Here is a 16,563-nt window from a genome sequence, read left to right as displayed (position 1 = left end):
ATTATACAAGAATCTGAATTTTCAACAAAAAGAAACATAGAACACAGAAGATCAGCAAAGAATGGCGTTGGCATTCATTTTGATTTCATGTGAAATTAATAATATGAATTTCATACTGCCTGAGGTACTGATGGTGAACATTATGACTGACAGTGTTGAAGCTACTTCATCTGTTTTTGTTATTTATCAGGTAAAAAAAAAATCTATACATCACTGACTGTATTAATTGAAGTTTTTATACTAATCAGGACAGGGACTATTTTTTTTTCTTCTTCTCTTGTTTGTAGTTTTTCACAGTGTGTAGTCACACCCATTTCCTCCAGACACTCTCAATCCTCATCTGCTCATGTATCATGGTTTGCTGCCTCTTTGTCCTGTCGGTTTACTCTATCAATCTAGTCTTGATTGATTTTCCTGCCTGTGCTCTCAAACCTCTCTTGTCTCTGAGTGAGAGATAGGAAGTGCAAACTAGAGAGGGAGAGAGATAGGAAGATAGGGTGCCCATGTTATGTAGGGTGAGAGAGAATAAAACAGACGAGACTTAAAGAAGAAGAGGTAGAAACTCTGTCCATCTCTGCGCTTTGTTTGATTACCTATGTCCAAAATGTGAAAGCCCTCCTCTCTCTCTCTGTCCGTGTTAATTAAGTTTGATACATCTGGCGGGGCTTCCCAGCCCTGCAGGGGAGAACAAATTGTCTTTCTTTACGTCGCATCTCACCCGGGGACCGAACGAATTAACCTTTGAACTCGTCAGGCAGCAGGAGGAAGAGTGGGGAAGATAACCCGTCGTAACAGTTGAACCTTTCCCCTCTGCGTGTCGGAGCCCCTGGCATTGCAGACACACACACGCAAAAGTCACACTTTAAAAAAAAAAAAAAAGAAAAAAGAAAGACGTGGAAATCCACCCTGAAGGTTCTTTCTCCCTGTGAAGTTTGGCAAGTGTGATCTACATTCCTGCGTGTTTCCCAACCAAAGCTGTGTCTAGAGATCCAGGGTAGGATGATGTAAATGATGATAAAAATCAGTGTCCTGATAAAATATAAATAGAACATAGAAAACAACCACCAAATCAACTGCTGAACATGAGCTCTCAGGGTAACTGAAACGGACTGTGTGGTGAGAGAGTGCAACACATTGAACCATACAAGTTAGCAGTTGTAACAACATAATATGCACATGCATGTTGCCATTCTTTCTGCTGAGAGATTCATCCTGTGTAGGTCCAGCATGGCTCCATTGATTAGCCGAACAGCTATAGGCGTAATGAGGAGCCTGTCATAATATAAAGGTGTATTGAGCGAACCCTCCTTCTCACTAAGACTACTAATTGAAAATGTAGTGAATCAAGTGGTTCTCCAGAATAACACAATAACACAGTAGATTAATTAACTATCAGCTGCTTGAAACAAAAGTAATTAAGAGGTAGGGACCTCTCTGTCCTCCTATCCTTAGTGCTCTCTCGCTCTCTCTCACATCCATTCCACAGCTCTCTCTATCATAAACCTTGGTGCAAAGATTGATCCCCGTAAAATCCTTTCTGCAATTGAAACAGTCCAAATGACCAGGGATTGCTGGGCTGTATTAGCATACAGAATGACATAATTAATAGAGACATTGTGAGTGGATGGAAAGAAAAAAAAAGCTGAAACAAAAAGGCAAAAAAAAAAATAAAATCCAAGCAACAAATTACATTTCTCTGCTCATGAATATTCTTGTCACGACACTGCCATTCACCTTGTTTTCAGGGTCTCAGTTTATTGGTGTATGTACTCCGTCATTACCAGTGAAATGAGATTGTATGATGGAAATTGGTGGCAGCCGGTTGTTATATTTAGATGGCTAATGATGCGAGTGAGTGTGAGAGAGAACAGAAGTAAACAACCCATTTACATGGTGAGGCACAATAGTCATAGCTCCGTCTCCGGCTCCAGCTCGGAGAAGTGTTTCTTTGTGTGCTCATGTGCACGTGGGTATTTGTTTGGTAGAGAGAGAGAATGCACAACAGAGAGGCTGAGGGAGGGAACAGAAGCCTTTACACTTGATACCTTTGAGTGTTCTGTGGTCCCTGCAGTTCAAGTCAAAGTTTATTTATCTTACCCACTATCACAAATCTCAGCTACAGTGTGGACCAACAACATTATAAATTAATGAAGAATATGACCTGGGAGGATCCTGAGCAACTTCTAGGTTCCACCAACCTCAGCTCATCTTGACTATGAAGACCTGGGAAGACGACAGACTGCTCAAACATACAAGAGACAAAAACCAAGCACATCATTCACACACCCAGGAGAAGGAAACACACACACACACTCGGAGGGAGAGAGAGACAAGAAGGAGAATGAAGATCTACAGCACCAGTCAAAAGTTTGGACACACCGATCCATTCACAAGTTTTTCTTTATTTAGACTGTTTTCTACATTGTAGAACAGTCTTTAAGAGCATCACCACCACAGCATTCTGCAGGGACATGCCATCCCATCTGGTTTGCACTTAGTGGGAGCATAATTTCTTTTTCAAAAACACAATAACCCAAAACACAACTCCAGGCCATGTAAGGCCCAATTGAGATGGTTTGGGATGAGTTGGATCGCACAGTGAAAGAAAAGCAGCCAACAAGTGCTCAACATATAAGGGCACTCGTTTTAAGACTGTTGGAAAACCATTCCAGATGACTACCTCATGAAGCTGGCGGAGAGAATGCTAACAGTGTGCAAAGCTGTCATCAAAGCAAAAGGGGGCTTCTTTGGAGAATTCAAGATCTAAAACATTTTGCTTTTGTTTACTACATAATTCCATATGTGTTATCTCATAGCTTTGATGCCTTCAACATGGTTCTACAATTTAGAAAATAATAAAAATAAAGAAACTTTTGACTGGTACTGTATATCCAAACCATCTGGAATCAGGCTGAGACAGCCAGGAGACGGAGGAAGTTCCCCGGGCAGCCAGCGGCCAGAGATCCAGGTTGAAGTGAAAGGACAGAGGAGAAAATTGGGTGATGCAGTGAGAGAGATAGGCACACAGCCTGGACACTCATGTGCTTAAGGAAATAAATGAACAGACAGAAAGGTGTAGTGGTGGTCGACAGGACAACATAGACTATACTGCACATACTAGGTTTAATGGATTCACGGAGACTGAAACTGATCTGCTGGAGGGAAAATGGTAACAGTTACCAGGCCTTATGTAATCAGAGAATAGGCCACTGACTGAAAGTTAAGACATAAAGATGAGTTTTAAGTTTGTATTTTTCTTCAGTGGTTGGCGGCCCAGTAGGAAAAGGCCCGGCAGTCTGCTGACTTCTTGTTTAACCTATGGGACAGACAGGAGCCTTATATTCTGAGAGCAAAGAGCATGGAATATAAGGTCAGGTATGATTAGCCTGACCATTTATGATTTTGTATGTCATTAGAAGCACCTTAAAGTCTGATCTAACATGGATAGAAAGGGGGGAAGCCTCCATCGTTGGAATGTGGGCAATAGCTCTGGGTTTAGTTAAAATTCTAGCTGCAGCATGCTGAACCATTGAAAGACTTTTAGCACTAGTACGTAGCAGTTATATACACTGTACGCAGTGAGGGGGAAAAGATGGAAAAGGCCATTTGATAGATATAGGATGCTTTTATTAAAACATTTTATCCGGCAAATTATGGCAGTTTCATGACCAAGATAAAACGTGGACTTTTATCAGCCCATTACTTTATCACCAGTATCTCTTCTATGATATTAACAAATTGAGATTTAGAAAGCATGACGACGTAGCAGAATATATGAGACTAGATAAGTGCCTGTAATAGAGAAACTTGGCTATCTGGGTTTAATGATGAAACTTTCATCACACATTTGAGTCAAAAGCAGAGAATCAAATACAAGTCTCATTTAATCATCTCCCCTGCCAGCACCAACTGCCTTTGGCACAGATTGAGATTAGTGACATTTTACATGATACAAGTTTGATTGTAATCTGTTTTGTCAGAGACGTGCTGTGTAATCCTATTATTAGTGTATTTCAGAGGGAGAGATTTGCTGTTAGATCCTCGTGTAAAGACGCATCTGATTAACATCTTCTTCACGTTTGGTCTTTCCTCTGGTGGGATCATTGATCATGTTCCATCTCTGTAAACTCATACTTTGATAAAATATGCATGTGGTATATTTAGATGTATGTAAAAGATTCCGAAACACTTAATATTCCATCGAGGAAATGACATACTCGACATTTAGGTGAAATTCACTTCACTCAGTAGTAGGAGAAAAGGTAATAACTCGAACCTTTTCACATCAGCCATTTGGAAGGTATGGCAGGTCATATGAAATATTTTTTTTTTTTAATAAAGATCTAAAGGAATGTGTGAAAAATGTTCCTTCTGTCATCATGGACTCTGTTAGAGGAAGGATAAAAGCTGCCATACCAGTGAACGTAGGCTAGGATTGTACACTTTGTACAGAAAATGTGGCGCTCAATTTAGTAAACTTAACTTTATTTTGTGTTACAAAAACCACAATATTTCATTCAAGGTTCTACTTAGGGTCCTCTGAGAATACAACTTTCCTGTTTGTAGCATCAACAGAACAGCACAGCACATTAAATATAATACTATATGTAGCATGTTAAGGGAATTTGGAGAGGTTCCTTTGCCCTTTTCTCCACAGGAACCTTTCCAGGAACCTTTTTTAAAGAACTCGGGAAGTTCTCTTGCATTTTGATCACAGAAATCTAGTTCCTGTTTTATTTCCCACGCTGTTGTTTCTAATGCCAAAATGGTGCTGTAGAACTAATCTCGAGAACTAAACTAGGAACTAAAAATCTCTTCCACCACCTCTGCAGATCTGTGAGGATCAGGCACATTAGACAGATGACGAATTAAAAAGTGATAGCCGCATTTAAAGTGTAAATTCATTAACTTGCTGGTTCTCTTGACACGACACCAATATTTTTAACCACACTGTGAATTTGTAGTAAGGGGACCAAATGCATTGCTCAGGCTAGTGACTGTGTTGGTCAAATATATATATATGCCATATGTGTTCGATGTTTGATGATGGTGGTAGCTTACAGTACCACAGACCACACGGGTATTTGGCATTTGCTAGAGCACTTGTCTTGCTTGTACACACTTTGAATGTAAAGTCTTGATTATGCATTTGATTACCACTGTTTTGTTATGGCTCTGTCCTTGTTTTCTTATTTGTTCCTTGTTTTTATACTTGATATTCAAGTGTAAATCTAAGCATGTAAATGGACTATTGATTGGACACCTTTCTAAGGACAAATGAGGAAGCTGTTTTTACTCAGCATTACCCTCCATCTTGTACCCACAATGTAATCCCGCCTCCACCTTCACACTTGTCCACACAGCGGTCAGTGTCTGGCTTTAAACTCTTTGGAGAAAACGTTCCACAGCCAACGATCAATAGCATCCTCAGCAGGGCGTGGAGGTGGCGACATCAATTACTACTTGGATCAGGTTGATAAAGTAGTGTCCTTTCGGAAATAGCACTTAGCCTCCGTGTCATTGTGTACAGAAAATATGGTTGTTTACATGAAAATAGAGGAACCTTGGACTGAACACATTGTCTACATGTTATACCTGTCATACATTTAGAATTTTTTTCCAATCTGCTGACAGGCCATTACAGGGTTTTCATAGAGATATGAAAGCAATTTTACTGTGACACTATGAAAGAAATACTTGAATTAGTTCTTAATTTACACCAAAAGAACACATTACAGACCAATCTGACACACAAATCTAAATCAAGGAGTTATGTAAGCCATAATTTGTCTTTTAATTGGAAAAAGACTAACAAGCTGATGTTAGCATGCTCACCTCATTTTAATATTTTAGCATGCTAAAATTTCCAGATAATACTCACCGCAAAGTACAGCTGAGGTTATTTGGAATGTCTGTTGTTTTGCAGATACCTGGTCACAAACCAAAGTAAAAAATGTTGACCTAATAATAGTGCAACAAGAAAAGGAAAAGTTGAGGAATCACAAAAGTTATTACAGTTCAGCCTGAGGGAGACATGAATGTTTGTACCAGATTTCATGGCGATCCATCCTGTTTTTGTTGAGGCTTTTACCTGAAAACCAAAAATGTCAACCTGTCGGTGTAGCTAGATGAAAAGGAAATCTGAAAATTTAATGGCCATCAATAAAGTAGTTGGTATTTCAGTCTGGACCAAGAGGATATTGCCATCCATAGAATTGTACCAAATAACATGAAAGCAATCTCTAAAATATTGTCCTTAATTAAAATTTTAAGCACCTTTAATGTGTAAATTAAGGGGTTTCACATTATTTGATCAATTATAAAGTGTCTTTGTGGCTTAATAAGCCCTTCACCTAATATCCTAATAACTTAGAACACTGTTTAACAGAATCTAATTGTTGCTAAGTACATAGTGATCATGAATATTTAATAGCATAGAGACATACTAAAAATCTAAAACCACATTTACAAAGACTTAAATTATACCTATGATAAAAATTGAAGGATTCAATTTAATAGTAAGGTAACAGAAGTGTTTGAAATCAGCAACTCTTTCTTTCACTTGAGGTTTCATGCCCACAGATTTAACAGTAATTAGCAGAAATCCCAAAGCTGGTGGGATGTGTAGGACCTTCTGTCTAAAAGAACACGCCTCCATTTACTTTTGTCTTGTATTTAAAAACATTTTCCTGCATTTTGGTGCTACCAAGCATATTGGTAATGTAGATGGATCTGTATATTCTGAAAGATTTGACAGAGGCCACGGTGTTACAGCATTAAGTTTTCTCAGTGTCTTGTGGGTAAGGATACTGTGGGCCATAGGGGATCGCACAAAGGGAGCTGACAGCAAACACGACCTCTTTTAAAAAAGCAGAAATGGGATTGATTCCTGTATTCCTGTTGCTTAGCAACTGCAAAGCCTTGTTGAGAGAGAACATTGACCTCTTGTTGGTAAAGTCCAATTACATTTTTTTCTCCACTCTGTATATCCAGAGATTTTACAATGCCCCCCCCCCCCCCATGATATTGTTCATTCAATATCATAGAGAAATATTATACTATGCTTGTCACCTGTGGGTGCAGCCTGTGAATAAGAAGGTGTTTGAATAGGATACCACATCTTTTATAGCATGAATTGGTCAACAAGGGCACTCAATGGGGACTGACTAGTTTTTGTTTGCCAATTTAGTCTATTAACGTGTTTTTAGACCTTCCTCCTCGTTAAATGGCCCTGGAGCTGCCACAGACAAATTTCTTTCACCCTGAGAACTGTTATTCAGCCACAGCCAAAACCATTACACATGTTCCAGCATGCCCTAAAATGAAAATTGATTTCTTAATTTCATTAAACATTTTCTCCTCCTCTTGTTCTGTGCGCTCTTTGTAAGAGTATCCATGCTTAGCTGGCTGCGTGCTATAATTGCAAATTATCAAGTGCTAATCGATTTGTTCTTTCTGGGGGCTGTGGATGTGGATGTGAATGAGCTTTGCAGTAATCATTTTGAGACTATTTTAACAGAGGAACATAACAGTAGCTCATGTGTTAGCTAAAGCATCTAACACCTGTTGGGTTGCGAAGCCAGTTTACTGTAAAATACAATAAGCTCTTTAATGAAGTGCTATCATGTAGGAGGCTTATATACTGTCTGTGTTTGCCCAAGAGAGTCAGTGGAAAGAGGCAGGTGTATAATTTATTCTGTGCAGTAATAATAATTGTGTATAAAGATCCCATTTGAATAAGAATTTGAAAGTAAACTATGGGAGAATCTCTTGAGATGGTGTTTTGGTGACTTAAATGAGGATGCTTTAGCTTCACCTACTACTCTGCTCTCCGTAGAACACGTCTGCTCCGTCATCGCCTCCATGCTGAGAAATCTCAAGTCCCAACAGAGAAGCAGACTCCTCAACAAGTTCACAGAAAATGACTGTGAGAAGGTTAGTTATCTTCTTCTTCTTCTTGCTTTCCTCTTCTCCTCGTTCTCCTGCTTTCTTCCTTTTCTTTGTAAGCTGAGGTACGTGTGTGTCTGACATTCATATGCTTTGGTTGGAGAGTATCTGCAGTTCTCTGAATGAGGTCCCTACTAATCCTAAAACAATATTCTTCTCTATCGCCTTCCTACTGCAGACGATGGGGTCCTGCATGAATACACCGTTTTTTTTGATTATCTCACATAAGAAAGTTCTGTATTTGTGTTTTTATCTGTACCCTCTTTAGCTGGTTTGAAATGGGCGAGGCTCAGTTGTAAAAACATGATATCACACATTTCCATGCACCAACCAGGATTTGATTTAAAATGTGTCGACAGTTGTAGAGTTGATTAAATAACCTTTAGAGTGTTTCTGTCTGAACTTGAACTTTGTTAACGTTTTGGTAACTTTGAGATAGTTACTTATTTAGTCAAGAAAATATAATGTCATAGCATTAGTTTTCAGAGCCTTTAAACCACAATTATGATCTAAATCCTTCATATTTTTTACTACACTGTTACACTACCATTTGAATGTAATTTTGGTTTACTGGTAATTATCTCAGTGCATGTTTTTAGAGTTGCAATAATTAGTGAGTGATTCAGAGAATAGTAACCATCCACTTCTCTGATTATCAATTAGATGTCTCAGTTATTTTTCAAGCCACGTTGTCAAATGATTGGTGGTTCCAGCTTCTATGACGTGACGATTTGTTGCTCGTCTTTTATCACATATGACAGTAAATGAACAATTTTTTTTAGAGATACACAAAGACATTTCTTTGGGTTCTGGTAGGTTTTTATGGGCAGTTTCGCTAGTTCTTGATGTTTGATAGACTAAACAATTAGTAGATTAGTGGAGAAAGTAAAAGGCAGATTAATAAATAATAAAAAAGTAATACTTAGTTGAAGACCCCAAGTTTTTTATTCACGACCCTTAGATTTGAAAGGAGCAGTTTGCTTATATCACATACAGTAATGTTTTCATAAATAAAGTGAGACACTATCTTAAATTATTACCCGATGTCCTTTTCCTGGTACTGCCCTTCAACAAATTAAAAATCCTCATTAGCTATTTTAAGGTGGAATTAAAGCCTTTTGCAGCTTAATTATTTAGATCTCTGTATTTAATTCCAGGTAACTTCAACATGGGTAGAGATTATTAATTGCTTCAAATACTATTAATTTTATTTGATCAGGGCCTCATCCTTCACATTGCATTGTCTCCTTAGTTTAACTGTAATGATAAAAGAGACAATAAGAATGTTGCCTGAATTGTCAAACGATGCCGTTACTTTCCGTGTTAATTAGCAGTTGCGGCTGTTGTACAGTCCTCATTCTTTTCATGTGCGTTCTGAACAAGGCCAGGTACCTCGTATAAGCAGACACATCAGAAGACACTGAAATGACTTATTTTTACCCAAAGCTGTTGGCAGGAGTTTACACGGTAGATTAAATCCACTCAGGTTCACATTCAGGTCACTCAATCAGGGAGAGTCAGTGACTCTGTGCCTGTGTATACAGATTTCTGTCACATTTTACTGACCTTGAGAAAGTGATTAAAATATCAGCTTAATTTTTTTTTTTTGCCATGACTCCCACAGCTTCCCTCACGTGAAATAAGTGTGAAAATGTCTGATATTCAGTGGGTTCCTCAAGGCCATTTTAATAGGGCACGTGACTTTTGATGTAGAAACTGCCTGTCGTTGCAAATCAAACATGAATAGCTTTCTCACTGCTGAGCCCCCGTAGAGTCTTATTTCCATCATCCACTTCCTGCAGGTATTTGTTCATTTTATGGGAATATTTGTCCCTATAAATAAGAATCGTAGAAATAATTTATTTTCTTGTCTTTGTTTTCCACCTCATAAATCCAGTCTACTTGGTCTGCAGCGAAGAGTTAAAAACAATGATAAATAATTCATGTGAAATAAATGAAGATGTCATTTGAACAAGGCCGAAATATTGTTCCACAAACATAGTGACATATAGGGAATACACAATGCATATGTATTATTAAATCAACATTAACAAATTATTTGGGGTGTCGTGTCTCTTCTTCGGGCTCATCATTCTCTTATTTTCACGTTACTTTCTTTCTGTCTGCCACCGTTCTGTCTCCAGGTTGATCGACTGATGGAGCTGCATTTTAAGTATCTGGAGGCTGTTCAACAGGCTGACAAGAGGATCGAAGGAGAGAAACATGTAAGCAATCTCTCTTTCTGCTTCCATCCCTCCTCCTCAGTCCCCTCTGTCCTCCTCTCTGCACTGCGCCTTTATACACAGGCTTCATATTAAATGGATGGATGGATGGATGGATGGATTTATTGATTCATTGATTCATTCATTCATTCATTCACATGACATTTTAGCTTGGCTTTATTGAACGTATTGTCTTGGACCAAGACATCATTAGAAGTAGTGATGTTATAAAGCACGTTTTTGGTGTTTCATCTATTCTGGACTGTGCTCTGGCCTCCAGATGTGTAAAATCAGTGCTGCTTTATTAATGCTAGTATTAATAATAACCTGCTGTGTTAACCTCATGACTGTAATCCATCATCAGTATTGATCAGTTCCTTCCAAAAAGTCATTCAACATTAAGTTTAAATTCCACTCGTGTGAATTCATCCATAAGTCAGTGCCTGACAACATTACAACAGCCTTTAATCTTAATAAACCTTTGACATTAATGTGTTGTTTGGACTTGGGTTCAGTTCAGTTTTTGTTGTTGTTGCTGTGCAGTAACATGCGCCATTATGTTGGATGTTGGATGTTGGATGTGGCTTTATTGTCACTGTAACAGTACAAGTACAATTGCAGCGAAATTACAACAATCACCCCATCAACACATAACATAACAGGATGACTGTAGCGAAAAGGGGGGGGGGGGGACATGTGGAGAGGAGAGGAGAAAAAAAAGAAATAAACCCAAACTATACTCCTGGGGGGGAGGGGTACAGTGTGGATTTGGTAAAAAAAACCCTCGGCAACATAAGCATATATAAGCACATTTTACAACATATCGACGCAAACAACTTGCTCCAGGGGAGGGGGGAAAGGGGGGAGGAGGTGGTTCCAGTGCAGACAGGCAGCCAACCTTAGCCGCTGCCATTAAGGCGCTGCCATCGGACCCCGCCCGCCGCACTGGATGGGAGGAAGCGGCGAAGGCGTGGGATGGGGTTGGGGGTTGGGGTGTGTGTTGCATATGTACATGTGAGGAGTGCCGTGAATGTGTGTGTGTGCATAGGCCTGGAGAGTCGCTTCGTCTAGTTCACAATCAGTGCCTCAGTTCACAGGGTATCATCGCGATAACACAGCAAGTTGCCATGGAGACATCCTTGATCGGGTCCTGGACGGAGTCAACAATCAACAGGTGTCCGTGGAGGAAAGGAGGGAGGGGTAGGAGTAGAAGCGTCTCACTGCAGCGATCTCGTGGGGGAGTTGTTCCAGCACCGGCCTTGGCCAAGGCTGGTGCTGCGGGGGCCGGAACGCAGATTAGATTATGATTGTTTGGGTTAGGGCGAGCAGTCGTATTTCAATAGACACGGCTTACTCTGTTTGTCCATTCTGGTCATCTTCATCCATTCTCCTTTTCAAAGCTGAAAGCTTCTCCAAGATGTTGCCCATATTGCGATTTATGACCACAGTCTGAGCGTTAACAGCTCTGTCTATTGCCACAGACAGGGTGTTGACAGCTCCTTCCAAGGTGGTTCCCAAGTTGCGGTTCACAATCACAGTCTGAGTGCTTACAGCTTTACTCACTCCATCAATTATGTCGGGCAGCGTGGGGATTTGGACTGCTGTCACCGTCTTCCGAATTTTCCGATACACCAGGGCAATGCCTAATCCAATCAGCAGAAAGCCTGATATCACAATTCCGAATATGTAGAGATCTTCGATTGTCCTCAACGGAAAGAATCGCCAGGCACACGACATGCATGCCAGAAAGTCTCTGGTGATTGCGTATACAAAAATGGGAACAATAAATAGTAAAAAACAATACTAAAGTTGCATTCTTCTGAGATTAGGAAGAAGTAGATAATTTACTATGCACGTGCCAGAGTGGCTACCTAGACCATGGACAACGTTCAATTTATGGCCATTTCTGGCACTAAACAGGTAATTGTTGTGTCCACTACATGTTTTGTGTGGATAAAATAGCAGAAAAGAGGCCACGCTGATAAATTATCACTGTGCATAGCAAGGCATTTCTGTCCAGAGAAATTTATAAAAATGTCCCATGCAGCTGATTTATCACTGCTGATGGACCACTGCTGCAGAGATAATTGTGTCTGAAATGTAACATCCAAGAAAAACAGGTGCAAAATCTACAGCACTGTTTTTATCAGACACACACACAGGGAGAGCGACTATAGCCATTTTGAGAAAGGGAGGGAAAGAGAGAGAGAGAAAAACTAAATTAAAAGACCCATAACAAACTTTCTTTAATGCACTCAGCACCAGCTCAGCACAACAATACAAGACAAAAGAGCAGCAATGCAACAACCTGTTATTTTTCAACAAACTTAACGTCACTATTTCTCACAGGTCACTACTGCCCATTTCTCCTGAGTGTGAATGGCTCAGAAGCTTCAGTCTGGTGTTCTATGATTGAAGTGGTCTGTAATAGCTACTAAATAGGTCATAATATTTACATTTACAGAAATTTACAGAAATAATCCAGTCAAAGGAGTTTAAAAGTTTTACCAATAATCTCCCATGGATTTTTCATAACTTTTTCAATCACCGATCCTCTTGGTGAGCCGACAACATCTGGCTTTTTTAACGGGTATTTCCTCACAGACGGCCTTCCTCTTGCAGGATGAGTGCACACTTGCAGTTTCAAAAGTATCTTCTCTTCAAACGATATTCCAAGTTCAGCAGCAGAAAACATTTTCTTTTGTTCTCAGTTTTATTCCAGCACAGCACACACGTCAAAACAGTCTGGCATCAGATCTTATTTTGCGAAACTTTATGTAAATCAAATACACTGAAGCATCTGTAGTGTTCGTGAATCCCCAGCCAAATTTAAAAAACACAGTAATACAGAAGTTTGCACCCTCATGTTAATTTGCAACTGGCTTTCCTAAATATTTCCCCAGGAGCCTGATAATGTTCAGACCAAAAACAACAGTATTTTAAAAAGTATGTGTTGTTACTGGCACATATACCAGAGAACTTGAAATTCATGTGACCAAGTTCATATTTGATTCCCCAGATCTGTGTATTGCTGGATGACGTCACATTTATAGCTGCAACAATTCACTGGTCAGAAAATTTACTGGCCACTATCCTGATGATTGATTTCATCGGTTCAGTCATTTTTCAAGTTCCAGTTTTTCTGTTGTGAAGATTTCATGCTTTTCATTGTTGTATATGATGGTAAAATGAATGTTTTTGGACTGTTGGTCTTGGACTGTGGGAACAATTTTTCTTCCAGAAGATAATAATTTCATTGAGAAAACAATCAACAGACTAATTGTTTTTGAAAATTAATATTTCCCTCTTTTTTGACACAGTGCTAATTTCAGTCTGAATACAGCCGTAAACCCAGCTTAGTTTGATTGGACCACAGTGTAGCCCTCATTATTGCTGAGCTGGTTGTGGCTTTTCACAAAGTGTGCGCTGGAGAAAGGTCCGTCCCCTTAAATCATATTTAGTGTAGTACTGAGTCCTGCAGTCTGCGAGCACCCTTTCACTGAAACAAATGTACCAGCTCACCAAAGGGTTGATGATATTCTCACTTTGTTCTGGTCACTACTGTTATGAAATCTATTTAAAACAGAAAATAACTCCGGAAATAAGTGTAAACAAATTCTTTTTTTTTTTTTTTAGGAAAATAGCGTTTGTCTTGGGTCTAATTTTTCTATAAACCCATTTTTTTGTTAACCAGCAGAGGAACAGATATAACAGGAGCAATAACCTTCCATTACAATTGTCTACAGACAGGAAAAACAAAGACTCCAATCCCATCACACATTTGTGGTTTTCTTTATCGCCCACTTGATAAAAGAAATTCAAATTGCATTTCAGATGCTCAGATATCAACAACGATCCGTGTTATGAAGGGCTGCGGTGTGTTGTCCCTTTTTGGTAGATAAGATGTGCAGTTCCACACAGTGTCACATCCAAATCCATGAGGGAAGAGGCCCAAAAAAACCATCACAATCCTGCTGATAACAATATGACAGTTTACAGAGGAATGGAAAACTTGATAGCTGTGTGTGAGAGTCCAATTGAGCTGTCTGCGTGTGTGTGTTTGTCAGTGTGTTGAGCTTTGGGCTAGACAGACCGATGGAGGGATACAGATAGAGGATAAGTGGTCAGGCGGGGGGATAATGGCTCCAACAGAGAGAGAAAGCGAGAAAGATCATCCCAAAAAAAGGTAGGAAGAGATACTGTAAATTTCAGGACAGGAAGTACAGTTACAAAAAGAGGAGTGGATTTTTAAAAAGGGAAATGCAAGGAAAAGTAGAAAAAGGAAGAGAGAAGAATTTTAACTGAAAGAGGGAATGATGGGGGGAGGGAGGAGTAGGTGGAGACAGATAAGTGTGAGATTCCTATCAAAAGATGACAGAAGATTAATTTCTCAGACAGACATCGTGGTGGGATTGTCAAGAAAAGGCCAGACAGTTTGACATTTTTTTCCCCTTTTTCTTTTTTCTCCTCTTCTCTCTGCCTGTCTCCGTCCGTCTCTCTCTCATCTCTTCCACCGGGATGAGGAGAGTATGACTTTGTGATAACCTGGTGATAAGAAACCTTGTTTGCGTGTGCCACTATCTTTGAAGCCACACAGTTTAGCTTTCCCAAGTTCAGAGCAACTCTGTGAGCCAGGCACATGTGAGGTGGAAAGTGATAAAATACCCGTTTGTGGCAGAGCAACAATATTCTATTCATTATACACTAAAAAAGAATGTAGAAAAAAGGGGCATCTTAATAATTTTTTAACCCCCACTGTTCCCAGGACAGGACTGCAAGAGCATGTAGAGCTTTTGCAGACTCCTGGCACTATGAACAGTTATGAATATGAACATATTATATAAGCATCAATATACTGTACTCATGTCTTAAATGTTACAATGCACAGAATCTTGAAACAAGTATGTCAATCCAATGTATGTAATGTAATGAATATTTAAATTCTTATATCCAAATTTGTTGCATTCATTTATCGATTAAAAATTGTTTTTTAAAGGTCCCATATTGTATAAAGTGAGATTTCCATGTTTTTTTTTTTACTATAAAGCAGGTCTAGGTTCTATATTAATACTGTGAAGTATCAAAGTTCTCAGTCCACAGAGAAATAGGCACAGCCTGTATTCAGAAACTGCCTTGAAACGAGCCCAAAGGACTTCCATAACTTTGTGATGTCACAACTATATGGTCACCGCTCACAGCCATGCCCCAAGTCTGCCCTATTTAGACCCACCATCCAACCTTGCAGGATTTGGTTTCTTTGGAGTATTTGCCTGAAATCTGCTATATTTTTATTTGATCACTCAGAAAACAATCATCCAATCAGAAGAGAGGTTCAGAGCCTTTCTTCTGATTGGCTCATCAACCTTTTGTTTGCTAGAGCTCCACAGAGAAGCCTGAGATAGGAGATATAAAACTACACTGAGATGGTTTTTGATACTTAAGACCACAAATATATCTCCTTATTGATATCAAAACTTAAAATAATAATAATACCTTTAATACTTTAATACTCTCATACTCTCAAAAGAAACTGGGTTAACTGGTGTTAACTTGGTGACTGGTGACAGGTGAAGTTGATCCATCCACCACTTTGATCTGGATTAAAATCTGATTAGATGTTGCTGGATGGATTTACATGACCTTTTGTCCAGACATTCATGGTGCCATGATGATGAATACTACGGACTTTGATCCCTCTATACATACAGCATGATGGCCACCACACAACAGCAAGAAGCAGAGCTCTCAAGAATAGGAGCAAGGATGGAATACAGTGAACATGGGCAGATGAGGAAATGTAGTGTAAAAGCATTAGGCACTAAGTAAAATGAGGATGCTTTCAAAAATAATTCCATGAATAGTTATTATCGGTTAACTTCATAATCAAATCAATAACTGTTGTGAACACTGTCTGCCCTTTAAAACAGTAGCAATTCTTCTTGGTACACTTGCACGCAGTTTTCCAAAGTACTCGGCAGGTTGTTAAAGCATCTTGGAGAAGTTGGATTCAGGCTGTCTCAGTGTCTCCTGTCTCCTCAAACAACCCCAGAGTGACACCATGATGTTGAGATCAGGCTCTGTTGGGGCCAGACCATCTGTTACAGACTCCTTGTTCTTCTTGTCTCTAAAGATAGTTGTTGTCATGCCGCAGAATGAGTTTTGGACCATTTTCACACCACCTTGATTGTGTAATGGATAAGACTCTAAACAAGTTCCTGAAACTTTTGCACAGTACTGTACGTCACATTCAACCTAACAGCCATGGTTGCAGGAAACATGAATCTGTCTCTGGAAATCAACCATTTAAAGCGTCTGTCCCTGTGTGAATGAAAATTTGACATTACACTAAAATTACGCTGCACAGATTTGTTGTAGCTTTCATCTGATCCCAGAT

At 39.4% G+C, this 16,563-nt stretch overlaps 1 protein-coding gene across 2 annotated transcripts in view; it reads left to right on the top strand.

Annotated features, from left to right (window-relative positions):
• ctnnbl1 (catenin, beta like 1) overlaps positions 1–16,563 on the top strand; it is a 60,859-nt gene that overhangs the window by 23,109 nt on the left and 21,187 nt on the right. For both annotated transcript variants that reach the window (XM_071475470.1, XM_071475469.1), the window contains exons 12-13: positions 7,838–7,935; positions 10,092–10,172. In XM_071475470.1, coding sequence (XP_071331571.1) covers positions 7,838–7,935; positions 10,092–10,172 — 179 coding nt within the window. The remainder of the gene's footprint in view (positions 1–7,837; positions 7,936–10,091; positions 10,173–16,563) is intronic.

This window comes from Trachinotus anak, unplaced genomic scaffold (genome assembly GCF_046630095.1).
Source record: "Trachinotus anak isolate AG129_WGS33_773 ecotype Australia unplaced genomic scaffold, CSIRO_AGI_Tana_v1 ptg000004l, whole genome shotgun sequence".
Classification (NCBI taxonomy): Eukaryota; Metazoa; Chordata; class Actinopteri; order Carangiformes; family Carangidae; genus Trachinotus; species Trachinotus anak.
The sequence above is the reverse complement of the archived record's forward strand: the minus strand, read 5'-3'. Positions and strand labels throughout refer to the sequence as shown.